This window comes from Pipistrellus kuhlii, unplaced genomic scaffold (genome assembly GCF_014108245.1).
Source record: "Pipistrellus kuhlii isolate mPipKuh1 unplaced genomic scaffold, mPipKuh1.p scaffold_m20_p_31, whole genome shotgun sequence".
NCBI lineage: Eukaryota > Metazoa > Chordata > Mammalia > Chiroptera > Vespertilionidae > Pipistrellus > Pipistrellus kuhlii.
In genome coordinates this window covers 5,888,598-5,909,961 of record NW_023425531.1, presented here as the reverse complement: position 1 = coordinate 5,909,961, position 21,364 = coordinate 5,888,598, and the positions used below count along the sequence as shown (strand labels likewise).

Genomic DNA, 21,364 nt, shown 5'->3' with positions numbered 1-21,364 from the left:
CTGCACACCCCCTACTAGGGGGGATGGAGCCCGCAACCTGGGCATGTGCCCTTGGCTGGAATAGAACCTGGGACTGCTTAGTCTGTAGGCTGATGCTCTATTGACTGAACCAAAGCAGCTAGGGCTCCCCCCCCCCCTTTTTTTTTTTTAAATATATGTATATATATCAGAGAAGAAGGGAGAGAGATATAGAAATATCGGTGATGAGAATGAATCAATGACCAGCTGCCTCCTGCACACTCCACATATTGGGGATTGAGCTGGCAATCTGGGCATGTGCCATGACCTCCTGGTTCATAAATTGATGCTCAACCACAGACCATGCTAGCTGGGCAAAAAAAAATCCCATTTTTAAATAGTTTTTTTTTTTTTTTAAATTTTATTTAATATTATCTTTATTGTTGTATTACAGATGTCCCCCCACCCCATTACCCACCCCACCTCCCTACTCCTGTCTTCTCCACAGGCATGCACCCCACTATTGTTTGTGTCCAAGGGTTATGCATATATATGTAGTAGAGGCCCAGTGCACAGATTCGTGCATCAATGGGGTCCCTCGGTCTGGCCTATAGGGATTGGGCTGAAACCAGCTCTCCGACATCCCCTGAGGGGTCCCAGATTGTAAGAGGGCAGTTCTTAGGTGACACACCCCAGAATCGGGCTCCCCCCTCTCCGGTGTGTCACCTGAGAACCACAGCTGCAGCTTGGCAGCTCCTGCGTTGAGTGTCTGCCCCCTGGTGGTCAGTGCACATCATAGTCAGATGGTTGAACAGTTGGTCGTTTAGGCTGTTATATATGTAGATATGCATGTAAGTTCTTTGATTGATATCTTCCCCCAGCCCTTCCCTCTCAGGCTCCTCAGGTTGTTGCATGCTTCCGTATCTCTGGATCTGTTTTGTTTGTCAGCTTATTTTGTTCATTAAATTCCACATATAAATGAGATCATGTGATACTTGTCTTTTTCTGACTCGCTTTTTTCACTTAGCACAATACTCTCCAGGTATCTCTCTGCTTCAAAGAGTGAGAGATTCTTTTTTACTGCTGCATAGTATTCCATTGTGCAAATGTACCACAGTTTTTTTTACCCATTCATCTACTGGTGGGCACTTGGGCTGTTTCCAGATCTTAGCTATTGTAAGGAACACTGCTATGAACATAAGGGTGCATATATTGTTTTGATTGGTGTTTCAGGCTTCTTAGGATATATTCCTAGAATTGGGATCACTGGGTCAAATGGCAGTTTCATTTTTAATTTTTTGAGGAAATCACACTCCTTTTCATAGTGGCTGCATCAGTCTGCATTCCCATCAGCAGTGTTCTGGGGTTCCTTTTTCTCCACATCCTCTCCAGCGCTTAGTGTTTGTTGATTTATTGATGGAAACCATTCTGACAACTGTGAGAGTGGTATCTCATTTAGTTTTAATTTGTATCTCTCCAATGATTAATGGCATGCAGCGTTTTTCTATATGTCTCTTGGCCATTTGTATGTCCTCTTTGGAGAAATGTCTATATAGGTTTTGTCCATTTATCAAAGGGGTTATATTAACCCCTTATCAGATGTATCATTGGCAAATACGTTCTCTAATAGAGTGGGTTCCCTTTTCATTTTGATGCTGATTGCTTTTGCTGTGCAGAAGCTTTTTCATGTAGTCCCATTTGTTTATTTTTCTTTTGTTTCTCTTGTCCTAGGCATTGTATCAGTGGAAATTTTGCTACGTGACATCTCTGATATTTTGCTGCCTATGTTTTCTTCAAGGGTTTTTATGGTTTCACAATTTATATTTAACTCTTTTATCCATTTTGAATTTATTTTTCTGTATGGTATAAGTTGATAGTCGTTTCATTTTTTTACATGGAGCTGACCAGTTATCCCAACACTATTTGTTAAGAGACTGTTTTTACTCCTTTATCAAAGATTTAATTGAATATAATGATTTGGGTCTATTTCTGGGTTCTCTTGTCTGTTCCACGGATCTAGATGCCTGTTCTTGTGCCGGTACCAGGCTGTTTGGTTACAGTGGCTTTGTAGTATAGCTTGATATCTAGTATTGTGATCCCTCCGACTCCCCCATCCCCAAGATTATTGTGGATATTTGGGGTCTATTTTGGTTTTATATAAATTTTTGGAGTGTTTGTTCTCGATGTGTGGAATATGCATTTGGTATTTTAATAGGGATTACATTTAATCTATAGGTTTCTTTGGGAAATATGGACATTTTAATGATGTTAATTCTACCAATCCATGAACACAGTGTATTTTTCCACTTGTTTATATCTTCTATCTCTATTACCAAGGTTCTGCAGTTTTCTGGGTACAGGTCTTTTACCTTCTTTATTTCTAAGTATCTTAATTTTTTTCATTGCAGTGGTAAATGGGTTGTTTTTATTTATTTATTTATTTATTTATTTATTTATTTATTTATTTATTTTTAGTTTCTCATCTGAGAGTTCATTATCTGTACTAATAGCCTAGATGGTTGTCACACCTTCACGCATCATGCCTTCACGTGGTTGCAAGATGGCCGTCACAAGATGGCCGCACACACTGAGGAGGTGGGGCCCAGCAAAGGAGGTGGATTACCGCAGAGGAGGGCAGTTATAGGTGATCATGCTGGCAGGGGAGGGCAGATGGGGGCAATCAGGTTGGCAGGGGAGCGGTTAGGGGGCAATCAGGCTGACAGATAGAAGCAGTTAGGGGCAATCAGGCAGGCAGGCGTGCAGTTAAGAGCCAGCAGTCCTGGATTGTGAGAAGGATGTCTGACTGCCAGTTTAGGCCCAATCCTGCAGGGGACATCCCTTGAGGGGTCCCAGATGGGAGCCGATGCAGGCCGGGCTGAGGGACACCCCTCTCCCTTGCACGAATTTTGTGCACCAGGCCCCTAGTTGGTGTATAAAAATCCCAATGATTTCTGGGTGTTATTTTGTATCCTGCTACATTGCCAACATCCTTTATTAAATCTGGTAGTTTTTTTTTATGGAGTTTTTAGAGTTTTCTATGTACAATATCATGTCACCTGTGAATAATGGCAACGTTTAACCTTTCCAATTTGGATGCCTTTTATTGTTTCTTCTTGTCTGATTTCTGTGACTAGGACTTCCAGTATGTGTTTATTGATTTGAGAGAGAGGGGAATGGAGAGGGAGAGAGAGATAGAAACGTTGATGAGAGAGAAACATTGATCGGCTGCCTCCTCCATACCCCGTCTGGGGATCCAATCTGCAACCTGTGCATGTGCCCTGATCGAGAATACAACCAGTGACTTCTTGGTGCATTGGTTGATGTTCATCCACTGAGCCACACTGCCCAGCCATAAAGAAAATGCTTTAGAGACATTGTGGAAGAGAACTCATAAGCAGAAAAGTCAAGTACCTCCTACAGAAACAAAATACCCAAAGATTTTCTATTGTTCCCTTGGTATTTCACTCTCTGCGCAGAGGCTCAGAGTCAAGGAAACTAGACACAAGCTGCCTGCAGAGGTCAGGGCTGCCATATGAACTGTTAGCTTAGGGAGAAGATCTTGAGAATTACCTGATGATGTTATGAAGAGGGTGACTCAAGGCGTGGAATTAGTGATTTATTTTTTAAATATTTTTTTTGTATTTTTAAAAATTTATTGATTTTTGAGAGTGAGAGAATCATCAACTAGTTTTCCACTTATCCATGCATCTTTTATTTGCTTCTTGTATGTGCCCTAACCTGGGGTCGGACCTGCAACCTTGGCATATCGGGATGATGCTCTGACCATCTGAGCTCCCCGGCAAGGGTCATAGTGATTTCTGAATCACTTAAAGGGAACAAATTACACTGCTTCTATTTTGGTCTTAAAGCTTCTACACTGAGAACTAGTCTTCTTACCAGAGTTTTTATTACAGTGGCTTCGGAATTGTGGCTATTTAGCCTCTTACATTTTGATTTAGGTTATTAACAGCCTATGTTAGAGATTACGAGTATGGCCCTCGCTGGTTTGGCTCAGTGGATAGAACATTGACCTGAGGATTGAAGGGTCCTGGGTTCGATTCTGGTCAAGGGCACATGACCAGGTTGCAGGCTCGATCCCCAGTAGGGGGCATGCAGGATTAGCCGATCGATTCTCTCATCATTGATGTTTCTAACTCTCCCTCCCTCTCTCTTCCTCTCTGAAATCAATAAAAATATATTTAAAAAAAGAAAAGGAGATTTGAGTCTAACGTCCAATCTGCCATTTTGAAGTCAGCAGGAACCCAGGTCTAGAGTCTCCTGTGGTTCTCTAGCTTATGTCTTAAAGAGATCAGATAGCATCTCAGTAAATTATTCTAAATTGCCTGTAATTTGTTGAGAATTACCACTTCTTAAAGTTTGTCAAATAGTTTAGTGGCACTAGTAAATTCTTTGGAGCTTTTATTTGAGGTGTAAAGGCTGGAATGAAGGGCTGGGGTTTCCAGGGGAGAGCAGTGCTGGGTGCAGCCTGACCCTCATCATTACAGTGAGAACAATTCATTAAAGATCATGATGGCATATTCTTTAAAATGCTTCTGTGCCACTTTCAAAAATATATATGTTTTTATTGATTTTTTAGAGGGAGAGGAAGAAAGAGCTAGAAACATCGATCACCCTGACTACTGTGGCTCAGTGGTTGAGTATCAACCAATGAACCAGGAGTTATGGTTCGGTTCCCAGTTAGGGCACATGCCCAGGTTGATTTCCAATAGGTAGCTTGCAGGAGACGACCAATTAGTGATTCTCCCTCATTATTGTTTTTCTATCTCTCTCCCTCTCCCTTCTTTTCTGAAATAAATAATAGTATATGAAAGGAAGGGAGGGAGGGAGATCCATCAGCTGCCTCCTGCAGGCCCCCTATTGAGGATCGAACCCAACCCCGGGATGTGCCCAGAAATTGAACTGGTGACCTCTTAGTGCATGGAACAGTGCTCAATCCACTGGGTTACGCTGGCTAGGCTTTTGTTCCACATATTGAATACTATCACATAAAGTTCCTCTTTCTCAAATCCATGTAAAAATCTTAAAAATCTGATGTGAAACAGTTGTATAAGTCCAGGTCTTGAAGAGACTTCTCTGGCATTTAAGAAACTGGCAGTGAGTAGGGCAAAGTTATTTAAATGTGCAGTGTTTACTAAGCAGAAAGGAATGAGGTCTTTTGTTAACTCACCATGTTTGAACTTTCATTAGTAAGGTGCATAAGTGACTTCTATAGAGTGCTATAATAATTTTGAAAGTGATATTCATATTTATTCTATACATTTCCATAACTGCTTTGCAGGGATAACATACAGAGATATATTGTTGTCAAAGTTATACAGGCATACCTTGGAGATATTGTGGGTTCAGTTCTAGACTACTTCAAAAAAACAAATAATGCAATAAAGTGAGTCACAAATTTTTTTTGTTTCCCATTTCATATAAAAGTTATGTTTACACTATAGTCTATTAAGTGTGCAGTAGCATTATGTCTAAAAAATGTACATATCTTAATTAAAAAATACTTCATTGCTAAAAAAAAAATGTGTACCACTACTGAGCCTTTGATGAGTCATAATCATTTTGCTGGTGGAGGGTCTTACCTTCAATTTGTAAAAAAAATTAAAAAAGGCAGTATCTGTGAAGCATAATAAAATAAGGTTTGCCTGAGAGAAATAAATTTGGTGCAGGAAATTAGAAAGTGCATCCCGCCTAGCTAGTTTGGCTCAGTGGATAGAGCGTCGGCCTGCGGACTGTAGGGTCCCAGGTTCGATTCCAGTCAAGGGCTTATACCTTGGTTGTGGGCACATCCCCAGTGGGGAGTGTGCAGGAGGCAGCTGATCGATGTTTCTCTCTCATCAATGTTTCTAATTCTCTCTCCCTCTCCTTTCCTCTCTGTAAAATATCAATAAAATATATATTTTTAAAAAGTGCAGTAAGCAGCCGAAACCGGTTTGGCTCAGTGGTAGAGCGTCGGTCTGCGGACTGAAGGGTCCCAGGTTCGATTCCGGTCAAGGGCATGTACATTGGTTGCGGGCACATCCCTGGTAGGGGGTGTGCAGGAGGCGGCTGGTTGATGTTTCTCTCTCATCGACGTTTCTGGCTCTCTATCTCTCTCCCTTACTCTCTGTAAAAAATCAATAAAATATATATATTTTTTAAAAGTGCAGTAAGTAAAAATATGAGTTGATGGCCCACTGCTCAGAGTTATCACCATTTTATCTAGATTTTAAAGTGTTACTGGTTTGAGTAGTGTAACTACATGTGAGAATTATGGCAAAGAAAAAGATACCAGTCCGGCTCATGTGGCTCAGTGGTTGAGCTTCCACCTATCAACCAGGAGATCATGGTTTGATTCTAGGTCCTGGCACATGCCCAGGTTTTGGCTCGATCTCCAGAAGGGGGCGAGCAGGAGGCAGTTGATCAACGATTCTCTCATCATTGATGTTTCTCTCTCCCTCTCCCTTCCTCTCTTTGAAATAAATAAAAACATATGTTTTTAAAAAATGATACCAGGTGTGACCCACCTGTACCTTCTCTTCTACAACTGTCATACCAGCTGCAGCGACCCTTTCCAGTCGTGAGCTTAGGCTCCCCTAAGTAGGATATCCTGACTAAAGCCTCTAATTGGGTTGTTTTGACTCTTAGAGAAAGCTAGTTTGAAGTGTGGGATTTAACAGCAACTTGCAGCCTTTAATACCCAGTTCTTCTCCCACTCGGTGCTAGGGACAGTGTGCCCTGACTGACGTGTGATTGCCAGTCTGAGTTGAGGGCTTTCTATTATCATATGCCAGCAAGTGCTCCGTGTATGCTATTCGTAACTCTTGGAATCTTTGTGAAGCAACTGTTGTCCTATTTTGCAGGGAAGGAAGGAAAGGTCAGTTGGCAAGTGGTGGCCCTGAGAGCTGCTTAGAGCCAGCATTCTCTACTATCCAGCTCTGGAGGGGAACAAATGAGAATGGCCACCCAGCAGCCATCTGACCCAGTCTGTGCTGTGCTGTGCCTGTTCTACTGAACACACATCCTGTTTGATTTGACATAATGGGCCTTTGATGTGTTGTGCAATTCAGAGTTCATTCACAGTGGCAGGCAGGGTGCTCCAGCTGTATAATAAAAATAAATAAAAAGTCTGCACGCGTGTGAAGCCATGAAGTGACCTCATGGCACAGGTATCATGATAGCCAAGCAGGCAGCTTGCATCTGGTATAACCAGGTGACTTATTTTTCTCAGCCTTTATCTCCTCCCATCCTGAATTACCTCATCTTTATCACAGAGGCAGTAAGAGTCCATGTATGAGTGGAAGCGGTCTGTTCAGTTTCTGACATCACTTGTTCCTGCCCCTAACAGTGACCCCAAGTCTAAATAGAGCTCACAATGGATATGTAAGTGTAGTGAATGGGGGGCTTTATGGAGGAGTTGTTTATTAACCTTGGCTGATCATTTGCATAAAGGCCAAATTCCTGATTTTGCGTGGAGGACATAAAATAGAGATTTTTATAGCTGGCATTGACCTGATTTCTATTTCGTTTTTTAGTGTAAACTTTTTTATTGATACCTTCGGATGCAAAGCTGTTTGTTTTAGAAGTGATAGTATGTGTGCGTGAACGCAGGCAACATGCACCTAAGTCATCGCTGCTGCTACAAAACAAACAGAAGCTCATCTCACCCTGCATTTTGTACTAATCTGACAATCCTCACCCAAGTATATTTTTCCATTGATTTTTAGGGTGTGGAAGGGAGAGGGAGGGACAGGGAGAAACATAGATGTGAGATAGAGGCATCGATTGGCTGCCTCTTGAAACCACCTGGGTGAGGGCCAGGGAACCTGCAACCAAGGTACATGTCCTTGACTGGAATCAAATCAGTCCACAGGCCAGTGCTCTATCACTGATCCAAACCATTTTGTACTAATTTGAAATGAAGTGTTCTAACTATTCTGCCTCCTTTGTCTTAGTCACTTCTTCATGGTTTTGAAGATTATATTGTGAGAAGATAGAGCTCTAGGAGCAAACTGCTTTGCTGGGAAACAGCCTCCTTTCTTTTTTCTAAGGGTTAGGCTTGAGAGTAACGCTGGTCCAAAGGCGGGTGGTGTCTCTGGATGATAACCTTTTGGTTCAGGGGCGGCTCCTTGAGAGCTGTGGTCTGGAGCCCTGCATCCAGGTTTGGGTCTAGACTCCCACATCCTCCTGGGAGAGCGACAGAGCTATGTGGGTGCTGGTCCTGCCAGTGTGAAGTACTGTCACTGTGAGAGGTATGTACCCTTCAGCTCTAGGGACTATGCCGGTGGCCATTGCTGGACGGGTGGAGAAACAAGCCTCCGAATCACAAAGCACTACCTGGCACAGAAAGGATGACTACTGGCCCACATAGTGCCCTTCATGGATCGCAGAATCCATGTGCCAAGTGAAAGAAGCCCCCCAAAAGGGAACATGTACTCCCTGTGTGGTGCCATTTATGCAGAATTCTAAAAGGTGCAAAGTAACCTCAAGTGAGAGTGGTGGGGGTGGAGGGGGACTGGACAGAGGAATTATAAAGGTGCACAAGGAATTTTATGGGGTGATGAATGCATTCATTATGTTGGTCTTGGTGATGGTTTCATGGGTGTAGTTGACATACATCAGAATCATCACATTGTCCACTTTAATTATGCAAAGCTGTTTTTACAAAAGCAGTTCATGTGCCTTGATCTAGGGCACATGTGTCAAACACAAGGCCCACGGGCCAAATCCGTCCCGCCAGGCCTTGCAATGTGGCCCGCACCGCGCTGTCATCACTGTACTCCGCTGCGTTTCCATCACAATGACAGTTTATGACTGTTCAGTAAACCATTCGGCCCGCGATTTAGGCTGGATTTTAGATTTTGGCCCCTTCTCTGATTGAGTTCGACACCCCTAATCTAGGGGAATGTAGGCTTTTAGGACCAGAGGGTACAGCAGCATTCATTTCTCTAAAGGCTTGGACAGAGCTCGGCTGTTTGCTTCCATGAGGCAGTGACAGGTGTGGGCTTCTGTGTATGTAGGCTGTCGGTCAGGTCTCAGTGAGGACCAGGCTCCAGGAAACGGTGGTGTCTTTGGAAGCTGCTTCCAGCAGGAGACGATTGGTAACATGCAATGCTGTTCTTGCCTGTATGTCTGCCGGCTCCATGGCAAATTGATGGCAATTCTGCAGGGTCTGAGTCAGTGGATAATGTAGACAAGTCATTCAGTCTGGATGGTGCTCATCATGGCTGCGGCCGTTGGTCCCTGTGCACAACACCAGATGGCTGTCTGCTAAGTGGTGCCTTGTTCCTGACTCTCTTTCAATGAGTGCTTGTTTCCTGCGCTCCTTTCTACACTTCTTCTCAGGAAGATCAAACAGGAAGGTACAAACTTGATGTTACCCGAGTCTGTGGTGAGGTGGCTGTACACTTGTGCTGACTATAATATGATCACCCTTTGGCCCTAGCCGGTTTTGCTCAGTGGATAGAGCATCGGCTCTTGGACTGAAGGGTCCTGGTTTAGATTCTGGTCAGTTGCAGGCTTGATCTCCACCTCATTTGGGGTGTGTGCGGCAGGCAACCAATCAGTGTGTCTCTCTCACATTGATCTTTTCTCTTTCTGTGTCTCTTTTCCTTTCCACTCTCTAAAAATCAGTGGAAAAGTGTCCTCGGGTGAGGATTAACCAAAAAACCCTAAACAACAAACAAAACAACTACAACAAAAAAAGATAGGTGGAGAAACAGGCCTCTATATCATAACATACCTGGCTCAGAAGGGAGTGTTTGCCTCCTTTATGGGACCCTCTGACACTTGCTTTGGAGGCTTCTGGTCACTGCAGTGTCCTGGGCATGTCAGATTCGGCCCCTGTAGCAGGCTGTGCACTCAGGTTCTCTGCTGTGTGCCAGTGTTCAGTTCTCTTGCATAGTTTATGCCTCTTCCCCTCTGTCCACGAGATAATGAAGGCCGTGTATCCTCTCTTTTGGGATACAGGACAACACACACCAGAGTCCAAACCATACTCCTCTTCTTGGTTTACCTTTCTGGAAGCCAGTAGTGGTGATGTCCCAGGTTTCTGTCTGCCCAGTGACTGTCCTCTGCCCGTCTGGTGCCAGGGCCTTCCCTGGACACAGGGGTACGGAAGGGGTGCTATGGCGGGAACATGGCTAAGGCCAGTCCTTTAAGGTGTGGGCTCTAGGCTCGAACAGGAACAAGAAAATGTTCACAGACATGCCCTAGCCGGCGTGACTCAGTGGATAGAGCATCGGCCTGCGGACTGAAGAGTCCCAGGTTCGATTCCTGTCAAGGGCATGTACCTTGGTTGCGGGCACATCCCCAGTGGGGAGTGTGTAGGAGGCAGCTGATGGATGTTTCTCTCTCATCGATGTTTCTAATTCTCTCCCTCTCCCTTCCTCTCTGTAAAAAATCAATAAAATATATTTTTTAAAATTAAAAAAAATGTTCATAGACAGATGGGGCCATGATCAGGTATAAACAGAAATGAAAGGAATGGATTCTAAGCTACTGGATAAATAAGAATCTGACAGTCCACACTGATATAAATGCCAAATAATCAAATGATGACATTAGAAACTCACTGGGTACTCCAGCTGGTTTGGTTCAGTAGATACACCTGCAGCCTGCTCACTGAAAGGTCCCAGGTGTGATTCCTGTCAAGGGCACATGCCTGGGTTGAGGGCTTGATCCCCAGCAGGGGATGTGCAGAAGGCAGCCAGTCAGTGATTCTCTCTCATCATTGATGGTTCTCTTTTTCCTTCTCCCTTCCTCTCTGAAATCAATAAGGATATATTAAGGAAGAAAGGGAGGGAAGGAAAGAGGGAGAGAAGGAAGGAGGGAAGGAGGAAAGCGAAAATCACTGGGTGTTAATAGAGTATGCACATTCTCCATGAATGCCTATTAATTGCAAAGGAAAAATAATAAATTAAGAGTGGAAAAACTTGGCAGGCACTTGGTTTGCCTCCATTATGGAACTGTCAACATGATGTTTTTCTTGATGTGACACAGAATCATTTCTTTCATGTTCCTCCCAAAAGTGCCTGATGTGAATCTCATAGCAAGGAAACAATGAGACATTCTGCAGAACAACTGGTATGGGTTCCTGAGAATATCATGGTCAGTAGGGTGAAGACTGATGGCCTGTCCGGGTTAAAGGACATTGAAGACACATCACAGTCAATGTGCAGTTATGGCCTGAACCTTTTCCATAGAAATAGCTCTAAAGGCATTCCTGGGCCAGTGGAAGAAGCCAGAGTTAGGCCTTTCGATTAGTGATCAATATTGTATGGGTTGACTGCCTGTTGCCATTGGCTTGTGGCAAGATCAGAGCCATTATGAGTTACAGTAGGGGAATAATACCTCGCTTTAGCCTTAGCACTGGGAGTAGGCAGTCTGAGAACCTGCCTCCAGCAGCCATATGGTGGGTAGGGCTTGTTACCTTCCAAGGAGTGAAAGATGGACAAGCTGGCAGGTGGTATTTTTGAAGTGTCTGGGTGTACAAATCTCTTTGAAACCTGCTTTCTGTTCTTTTGGATACATACCAAGAAGTGAGATTACTGGATCATGCGGTAATTCTGTTTTAAGTTTTAGAAACTGCCATACTATGCTCCATTTTATGTTCCCACCAGTAGTGCACAAGGTTCCAGAGAAATTGAAAAGAACCAACAACCTAGAATTCTAATTCAGTAAAAATGTCCTTCAAGAATGAAGAAGAGCCCTGGCTGGTGTGGCTCAGTGGATAGAGCATCGGCCTGCGGACTGAAGGGTCCCAGGTTCGATTGCAGTGAAGGGCACGTGCCTGGGTTGTGGGCTTGATCCTCTCTAGGGGGCATACAGGAGACAACCGATCGATGATTCTCTCTCATCATTGATGTTTCTATCTCTTCTCTTTCCCTTCCTCTCTGAAATCGGTTAAAAAAAAATTATATATATATATATATATATATATATATATATATATATATATATAATTATTTATTTATTTATTTATTTATTTTTAAGAGAGAATGCAGGGGAGCCCTGGTGGGTGTGGCTTGGTTGGTTGGAACGTCATCCCATGCACCTAAGGGTCGAGGGTTCAATATCCAGGTGGGATGTGTATGGGAGGCAACCAATTGGTGTTTCTCTTTCACATTGATATTTCTCTCTCTCCCTTTTCCTTCCTCTTTCTCATTTAAAAAGTTTAAAAATATATATATTTTATTGATATTTTACAGAGGGGAAGGGAGAGGGAAAGAGAGTTAGAAACATAGATGAGAGAGAAACATCGATTAGCTACCTCCTGCGCACCTTCTACTGAGGATGTACCTGCAACCAAGGTACATGCCTTGACTGGAATCGTACCTGGGACCTTTCAGTTTGCAGACCGACATTCTATTCACTGAGCCGAACCAGTTAGGGCTTCCTCTCTCTTAAAAAAAAAAAATAATTTTTTTTTTTAAAATGAAGGGGAAATAAAGGCTGTTTCAGACGGACAAACACAGAAAGTTGTCACAAGCAGCCCCTTACTAAAGGAGATACATACCTAAGGATGTTCTTCAGGCAGAAGGAAAATGCTCTCAGGTAGAAACTCCTGGTCATTATGGGGTAACTCTAGTTGACTTTCAGTTGGTAAAACAGTAATAATAATGTCTTGTGAGGTTTATGACATATGTAGAATTAAAATACAGGATACCAGTAGCACATCAGTGTGTGAGGAAGGTGAAGGGAGGAAATTCTAACCTTGTGTTGCCTTGGAAGAGGTAAATGCATTTAATTGGACTTAATACATAAAGGCTACCTATTGTAATCGTTACAGGAATCACCATCAGAATAGTAAAAGGGTTACTTTATTGGAGGAGATGGAACATGAAAAATATTCAAAAAGCTGGCAAGAACAAACAATAGAACCAGTGACAAACAGAAAGCAAGTTAAGATGGTGCCCCACGTTCAGTGATCAAACTCAGTGCAGCGGGACAAAGTGATACAATTAAGAGAAAAAACTGTCAAACTAGATCTTAAAAAAAGACACAAAAGTAAGAGAATATAGAAAGATAAAGTGTAAAAAGATGGAAAATGCAAGTTCTGCGAACAGTAGCCAGAGAGCAGTCAGTACAGGCTTTCCTCTCTGTGAAAAGGGCCTGGGGAACATGCTTGTTTTGGATGTTTCCCTAGATACACCACTTGAGAAGTTTGCCATATTTGTTGTGCCCATATTCATGTAGGAGTTTGTGTCTGCACATCAGCACACAGACACACACACACACACACACACACACACGCACACACTTCCTTCCCACCTCTGATCCTGGAGTTTCCCACTTGACATTTCCTCTCACACCTCTCTAAGTCAGAATTTTCTGTCACATCAGCCTGCAGTGAAGGCCCAGCAATTCTGTTTTCATGACAAGAAGTGAGCACTAACCTGTCCCAAGAGCCAGCTTCTCTGTTTAGAACTTTAAAAAGGTCAACAGAGCTGGAACCTGTTTGGCTCAGTGAAAGGTCCCAGGTTCGATCCCGGTCAAGGGCATGTACCTTGATTGCAGGCAAATCCCCAGTGGGGGGTGTGCAGGAGGCAGTTAATTGATGTTTCTCTCTCATCGATGTTTCTAGCTCTCTATCCCTCTCCCTTTCTCTCTGTGGAAAATCAATAAAATATAAAAAAAAAAGTGAGCAGATGATGGGTAGCGCTTCCTCCTTTTCTTTTCTTCCTGTTGCTCTCTGAACTTGGAGTGCATGTACATAGTGGGATTTCATCTGCACTGGATACTATAGAAAATTAAAAATCCATGTTTTCCCTGCTTATCACCGTAAAGATGAATTTTCTGGGAGCTGTCAGAGGAGGAAGGCAGACATACCGGACGCATCGAAGTCTGAGACTTGGTCCTCTGCTGACCTCATTCCTGTCCCATGGCGGGAGGCGAAGGTGTCTGTGTGCGGGGGTGTGGGGCTCTTCAGTATGACCTGTGGGCTCGGGCTCCTGTGCTGTGAGTGCTATGACACCTTTTTCTCTTTAATTCCAATTTTTTTGTTTGTTTGACCAAATGAGTGTATTCAAAGTTACCAAAGTGTAATATTCCTTAAATGCAACAAGGAAACTGAAAAACACAGTTCAGCACTTAGCCTGTAATTTGAATTTCAATACGGTAGCTGTTGGGTGACGATATTGGTGGTTTTATTTTTTAAGTGCCAGAAGAATAACTGTCATTTAAAAATCTGAGTTCTTGATTTTTAAAGCAAAGAAGGTGACATTGCATATAATTTCTTGTGCTCTGTGTCAGATACAGTCTAGACAAGGAGGTGTAAATTGGACCTAGGGACACTGTCCACATCCTGAAGATATCCCTGTCCTTCCGGTAACTCTGGACATGATGCTTTCCTAAGAGCCTCATAGCCCTGCCTTTGCCCTCACTGGGCTGGAACATATTGGTGGCCTCCAAGGATGCCCTTGGGCTACATGGGGTGGGTCAGAAATACTGTGTGTATTGATTAGTGACTGACACCTCTGGGTGTTGCTCCCCCCTGTGGTGCTGGAATGATGAACATCTTCCTGATCTGGTAGGTAACTTACATGGCCTACTTACTGTCCATTGCTGTGACCTCGATGGCTGGAAGAGGAGGAGTACTGACCATAGTTGGCACTGTTTTGGGTTTGTGGACTCAGGTGCTGCTCTTGCCGAGGCCCCCAGGCGACATGGCCCTCCTCTGTGGGCCTGCCTTCCAAACCCACTGTCTGACCCAGCCCAACTCCACATAGTCTGCGTGATAGGTGTCCATGATACCAGGGTATCCTGCGGTCTCATTAATAAAAGTGCCTTTCAAAAGGTTCTGTTCATCAAGCAATGGTTGTCCATACGGATTCTGTCAGCTTAGAAGCAATCTGGTCTCTCCTCTTTCTACACTGAGGACACTGAAGTCCAAAGGACAGGGTGACACATCCCATGTCCTGGCAGTCAGTACAGCCTGTCAATCACCAGTACAGCAAGGGCTCAAGGACTGTGAGCAGCAACTCTAATCAGAAGTGAGGCTGGGGCTGTAGGGACTATGACTGGGGCCCATTGTGCACATCACTGAGCATTCAGCATGAAAACCCCAGCCTCCTACACAGACACAGGCCCTTCAGACAACCTTAGTGCTATCCCACTTTCATCATGACCTGTAGAGGCCTGGCAGAGGTGGCTGTTCAAGGACAGTCTGGGAAGAAGAGGTGGTGGTGGAACAAGGCCAAGGACAGCAGTGAGGGGGTCAGGAAAGCTGACATATAGCTAGATCAGTGTAGACACTAGAATAAATATGTGTATGAGGGAAGTCCAGATAAAATACAGAGAAAGACTCAGTATTTAGTGTTAACAACTGGCTTTCCATTTTGATGCAAGAAAGTGAGGTAGATTTTACATCTACGTGCATTTCAGGTAAAGATCTAAATTTTTTAAATTAAGATAAATAGAAGAATAAATTTATAATTTGGAATGAGGAAGGCCTACCTATGTAAGATTGGAGAAAAATCTATAAAAGAAGAGGTTTCCAAATCTGATTTCATAAAAATAAAACATTTTGTGTGACCAAAATTAACATAAATGAAATAGTTTTTAAAAGTGACTTTAGCCCTGGCTGGGTAGCTAGCTCAGTTGGTAGGAGTGTTGTCCCATATACCAAAAGGTTGCAGGTATAGGTTCAATGTCCAGTCAGGGCATGGACAGGAGGCAACTGGTCGATGTTTCTCTGCCCCATTGATGTTTCTCTCCCTCATTGATGTTTCTTTCTTTCCCTCCCTTCTTCCCGCCTCCCCTCCCGCTCCCTAGCTCTCAAAAATCAATAAACATATCCTTGGTTGAGGATTTTTTTTAAGTGACTTTAGAGAGAAAAAGTATTTTTTTATATGTAGCCAGAAGTCAGTAGTAAGAATATTTAAAGACCAATGTAAATCATTAAGAGCCCAGCTGGGTGTGACTCAGTAGTTGAGCATGGACCCAGGCACAAAGAGGTTACTGGTTCAATTCCTGGTCAAGGCACATGCCAAGATTGTGGGCTCAATCCCCAGTAGGGGGGCATGCAAGAGGCAGCCTATTAATGATTCTCTCTCACTATTGACTAGTAGCCCTGCGCACAGATCTGTGCACCAGGAGCTCTCTGTGAGACCTGGCCGCTCTGTGCAGCCCAGAGGCCCATCCATGGCTGGGCGCGGCACGCTTGCCTCTTCGCCACAGCGACGAAACGAGCCTTCTGCCAGGCCGCTCATGCTACCTGCTGTCAGCAGTCACCCCCCGGATGGCTGGGTGCCACCATCTTCATAACAGAGTGATGGTTAATTTGCACATTACCTTAAAAAAAAAAAATAAAAAAAAAATATATATATATATATATTTTTTTTTTATTTTTTTATTTTTTATTGATATAGAGAGAGATAGAGAGCCAGAAACATCAATGAGAGATTGAGAGAGAGACATTTATCAACTGCTTTCTACACATCTCCACTGGGGATATGCCGGCAACCAAGGTACATACCCTTGACTGGAATCGAACCTGGGACCCCTCAGTCAGCAGGCCAAATTCACTGAGCCAAACCTGTCAGGGCAACATTTTACCCTTTTATTAGATAGGATGTTTCCAACTCCCTCTCCCTTCTCTCTGAAATCAATAAAAACAACATGTTTAAAAATCACTAAGAAACTCATAATCAGCACAGTAGAAAATGGGCAAAAGCCGTGAATGGGTAACTTACAGAGGGAGGAATTTAAACGACAACCAAAACTGCCAACCTGACTGTTAACTACAATAGTCATTTTCTGGCTAATCACATGACAATTAGAGGTGAATGCCACTCAGGGAGTGACTGGAACACTCTGTTAAACTTAGGTACTTTCCCCCCGCCATCCCCTACATTCCATTCCGAGGCGGTTCTCAGACCTCTGCCCAGGAGCTCTGGCTGCCTTGAAGTGGGCCGAGGAGTGGGCGAGGGTTGACGCTGCCACTGGAACATCCAGGAGGTTGGGTGTACTTTGCAGCAAATAAGGCTGCTCTTGAGAAGGACAAGCAGAACAGCTGTGTCATGTTCCTAGTTACATGCATGAAAACGCAAATCCAAATAATAACCTGTGCGTTCACTTCACATCTACTTCAACACAGAGGAAAGACCTGGAAGATCCTGGGGCTTACCCGATCCCACTGGGGGTGGGAGGCAGGAAGAAGATGCCAGCCCTTTTTGCTCTTCTTGAATTGTTTGCATTTGTAGTTCGTATAGAAGGATAGCCATATGATTCTGAAAACGTGGATTAGCAGGAGATGATGCTGGGCTGCTGTTGACGTGCCTTCCTTCTTTGCAGATACGGATCCTGGCGGGAGCCTGTCAACCCCTACTATGTCAACTCTGGCTATGCCCTCGCTCCAGCCACCAGCACCAATGACAGTGAGCAGCAGAGCCTCTCCAGCGACGCGGACAGCCTGTCCCTCACTGACAGCAGTGTGTAAGTCCCCCCTGCCTGGGTGAGTGCAGCCCCGCTGCAGCACAGTAGCCTGTGCCAGTCCGAGCTGGGGCTTTATCTTGACAGAAAGTGACTTGTGCCCTTTCTCCCAACTTGGTGGTAGTACGTCTGACATACAGACAAGCTGCATTGTAGGAAGTGGTGTTTAAAATCTTAACATAGCCTGACAAGTATGGCTTAGTTAGTTGAGTATTGTCCTATGTACTGGGAGGTCACTGGTTTGATTCCCAGTTGGCACATGCTCACATTGCAGGCTAGACCCCCAGTGTGTGTGTGTGTTTGGGGCACCATGCGGGAGGTAGCCTATCACTGTTTCTGAACTCTCTCCTTCTCCCTTCTTCTCTCTGAAATCAGTACAAACTTTTTTTAAAAAAAATCCTAACATAAACTAGAATTGAGTTTTGCATTAGTTGCTTTTCTCTAAGGCCAAAGTTACAGGAACCTTTGAAAGAGGAGAAACCATGGGGTGACATTGAAACAAATTTTAGGGCTGCCTGGGCTAGAGCACTTTGGTTGTTTTTCTCTTTGGTTTATATAGTGTGGGGTTCGCTTTAAAGATCAGCACTGGTTAGCAGCCAAGCAGAGGGTGACTGCCTGCCCTGGAGGGCTGCACTGCTGTGCAGGTTCATTTCTTGTTCTCACTGTTATGCACTTACCAGTTTTTTAAGTTTAGAAATTGTCATATAGGTGAGCAGTCCCCTGTCATCTCACCATGGGGAGACAGGGAGATGCAAGCAAGGGAGGAAGTTGGTGCAGCTGGTTCTGTGTGCTGGCCCAGTGCCCGGATATTTCAACTGAGGTTTTGCATGTCCAAGAGGTCTCAGTGACCACAAACAGCCACGTTGAGCCTCCGTGTTCTCTGTGCTGGCAGCAGACCTTTCATCCTCTCCTTTTGTGGGAAAGTACCTGTTTTCTGACACCTCCTTCACCTTGGCAGATGGCTTGTTGGGGTACAAGTGTACATTAGAAGCTTGATGGTGTCAAACACTGTCTTAGTAGATGAGGGCATCGCCTGTCCCACCTGCTGAAGTCATTTGGGGTCTTGACCCTGCTGCCCATGATGTCAGACTTGCCCAGCTTTTGGTACTTTTGCCATTTGCTATCTGACCAGCACTGATAGGAAGTATTTGTCCAGGGTTGGGCCCTAGGGGTGGAAGCTGCCTCCTGGACACCCTCCAGCCTCAGGGCCAGAAAGCCTTTGGCTGTGACATTGAGCAGGTAGGTGTGAGCTCACTGACTGCAGGGTGTTAGGTCAATGCCGAGAGGAACAGGCCAAATGAATTTAAAAAGCAAAGTTTAGGCCGAAACCGGTTTGACTCAATGGATAGAGCGTCGGCCTGTGGACTGAAAGGTCCCAGGTTCGATTCCAGTCAAAGGGCATGTACCTTGGTTGCGGGCACATCCCCAGTAGCTGATCGATGCTTCTGTCTCATCAATGTTTCTAACTCTCTATCCCTCTCCTTCTCTGTAAAAAAATCAATAAAATATAGTTTTTATAAGAAGCAAAGTTTTTTGTAAGACCTGTGAACAGAAGGGTTGAGACCAAAGTAGTGTCAGCAAGTCAGAGTAGGGAGGGCAGGTATTTCTGTGTCTCTCGTGTGGGTGGGAGTGAACAGTTAAGCTGGGTGCAGCTGCAGCAGGTTGCAGGGAGCCAACTCTAAAGCTGCTCTTCTTGGCCCCTTAGCTCTCTCTTGTGACACCTGAAATGAGAAGAACAGGAAAACTGCAAAGAGGACAGGAGCCCCTATGGGCACAGTGGAAAAGTACTGAGTGCAGGGGAAAGCTATAGAATATACTTTACACGGCGTATTTCCCCCCAAGACTGAGACCTCATGGGGCCTAGAGCAGCAAGCTGTCAGCTGGTCACAGGGAGACTTCTCCATCCAGCCTATTTCATCATATGAAAAATTTGAGGAGTTATAGATTAAATAAGAAAGAAAATAAGGACTATTTGATGCAATAATCCCACTTCTAGGACTATATCTCAAGAAACCAGAAATACCAATCAGAAAGGATATATGCACCCCTATGTTCATAGCAGCACAATTTACCATAGCTAAGATTTAGAAACAGCCTAAATGCCCATCAGCAGATGAGTAGATTTGAAAACTGTGGTACATCTACACAATGGAATATTATGCTGCTGAAAAAATGAAGGAATTCTTACCATTTGCAACAGCATAGATGGAACTGGAGAGCATCATGCTAAGTGAAATAAGCCAGTCAGAGAAAGATAAATATCATATGATCTTACTCATTTGTGGTATATAATGAACAACATAAATGGATGAACAAAAATAGAGCAGGGGGTGAGGGGGTTGGGAAAGGGGAATATTCTAGAAAATAATAGAAGTAATCCTGTTATTTACAGATTTTTAATATTTCCTATAACTTGTGATATCATACTATGCTAGTACAGTTTTGGTAATATTATTATACTTAAAAAATTTTTATTCTTGAAATATTAATGTTTATTGCATGTGATATATATAAGGTAATTTTTCTTGAATAATTGGTGTTTATTGTATGTAACATCATATTTAAAATCATTTTTCTTGAGATATTAATGTCTATTGCATGCAACATATTTAAGATCATTTTTCTTAAAAAATAAAAACTTTTTGGCTGCCTCTTGCATGCCCCCTACTGGTGATTGAGCCCAAAATCCAGGTATGTGCCCTGACTGGGAATTGAATCATGACCTCCTGGCTCATAGATCAAGGCTCAACTTCTGAGCCATATCAGCTGGGCGAATGCATACTTTTAAGTTGTCCCACTTGACCTAGCTGGTTTTGCTAAGTGGGTAGGTAGAGCATCAGCCCTCGGACTGAAGGGTTCTGGGTTCAATTCCGGTCAAGGGCATGTATCTTAGTTGGAGGCTGGATTCCTGGCCTTGGTCTGGGAGTGTTTGTGGAGGCAACTAATCAATGTCTCTCCCTCTACCTTCTCCCTTCTCCTTTCCCCCTTCTTCCTCTCCCATTCTCTCTAAAACTCAATGGAAGAATATTGATTAAACCCCCTCTAAATAAATAAATAAATAAATAAATAAATAAATAAATAAATAGTGGGTTTAACAAACAAACAAAAAAATAGTGTCCCACTTGACATGCCATTTTTATAGTTCATACCTTTCGTTTGCCTGTCTTTGTGAGTGTATATATGTATTTTTTTGGTGGTTGTTAATCCTTACCCCAGGATAGTTTTTCATTGATTTTGTGAAACTGAGAGAAACATTGATGTGAGAAAGACCCATTGATTGGTTGCCTCCTACATGCACCACAACCGTGGCCAGGGATCAAATCTGCAATCCAGGTACATGCCTTTGGGAATCGAACCCACAACCCTTTGGTGTGCAGGCCAACACTCTCATCACTGAGACACCAGCGAGGGCACCTGCTACTTGTGTTTTTGGTGTTGTTGTTGTTTTGTTTTTATCCCATCTATAAATATTCTTGAATATTTTTTTCGACCTTCAAAACCAATCAGTAGTAGTTGAAATCTAATCGATATTTGTTAAATGAATATTTTTCAACTATAATTTACATTCAGTATTATTTTGTGTTAGTTTCAGGTGTACAGTATAATGGTTAGACAATCATATACTTTACAAACTATTCCCCCTGATATTTTCATAGCACCATACATAATTATTACAATGTTATTGACTATATTTCCTATGCTGTACTTGACATCCCTGCAACTGTTTTGTAATGAATCTTAAATTTCTTCACCTTATTCACCTAATCTCCCAAGCCCCCCTCCTCTAGCAACCATCAGTATGTTCTCTGTATCTATGAGCCTATTTTTAGTTAGTTTATTCTGTCATTTAGATTCCACACATATGTGAAATCATAAGGTATTTATCTTTCTCTAAATAACTTATTTCAATTAGCATAATATCCTCTAGGTCCATCCATGCTGTCACAAATGGTAAGATTTTATTTTTTATGGCTGA

General features: G+C 43.4%; 1 protein-coding gene across 7 annotated transcripts in view; it reads left to right on the top strand.

Annotated features, from left to right (window-relative positions):
- The window catches only part of AXIN1 (axin 1), an 81,406-nt gene that overhangs the window by 24,961 nt on the left and 35,081 nt on the right, over window positions 1-21,364 (top strand). For 6 of the 7 annotated variants that reach the window (XM_036460282.2, XM_036460286.2, XM_036460287.2 and 3 more), the window contains exon 3: window positions 17,251-17,391. The exons of the other annotated variant lie outside the window; for it this stretch is intronic. In XM_036460282.2, the coding sequence (XP_036316175.1) occupies window positions 17,251-17,391 (141 nt within the window). The remainder of the gene's footprint in view (window positions 1-17,250; window positions 17,392-21,364) is intronic. 7 annotated transcript variants of the gene reach the window in all.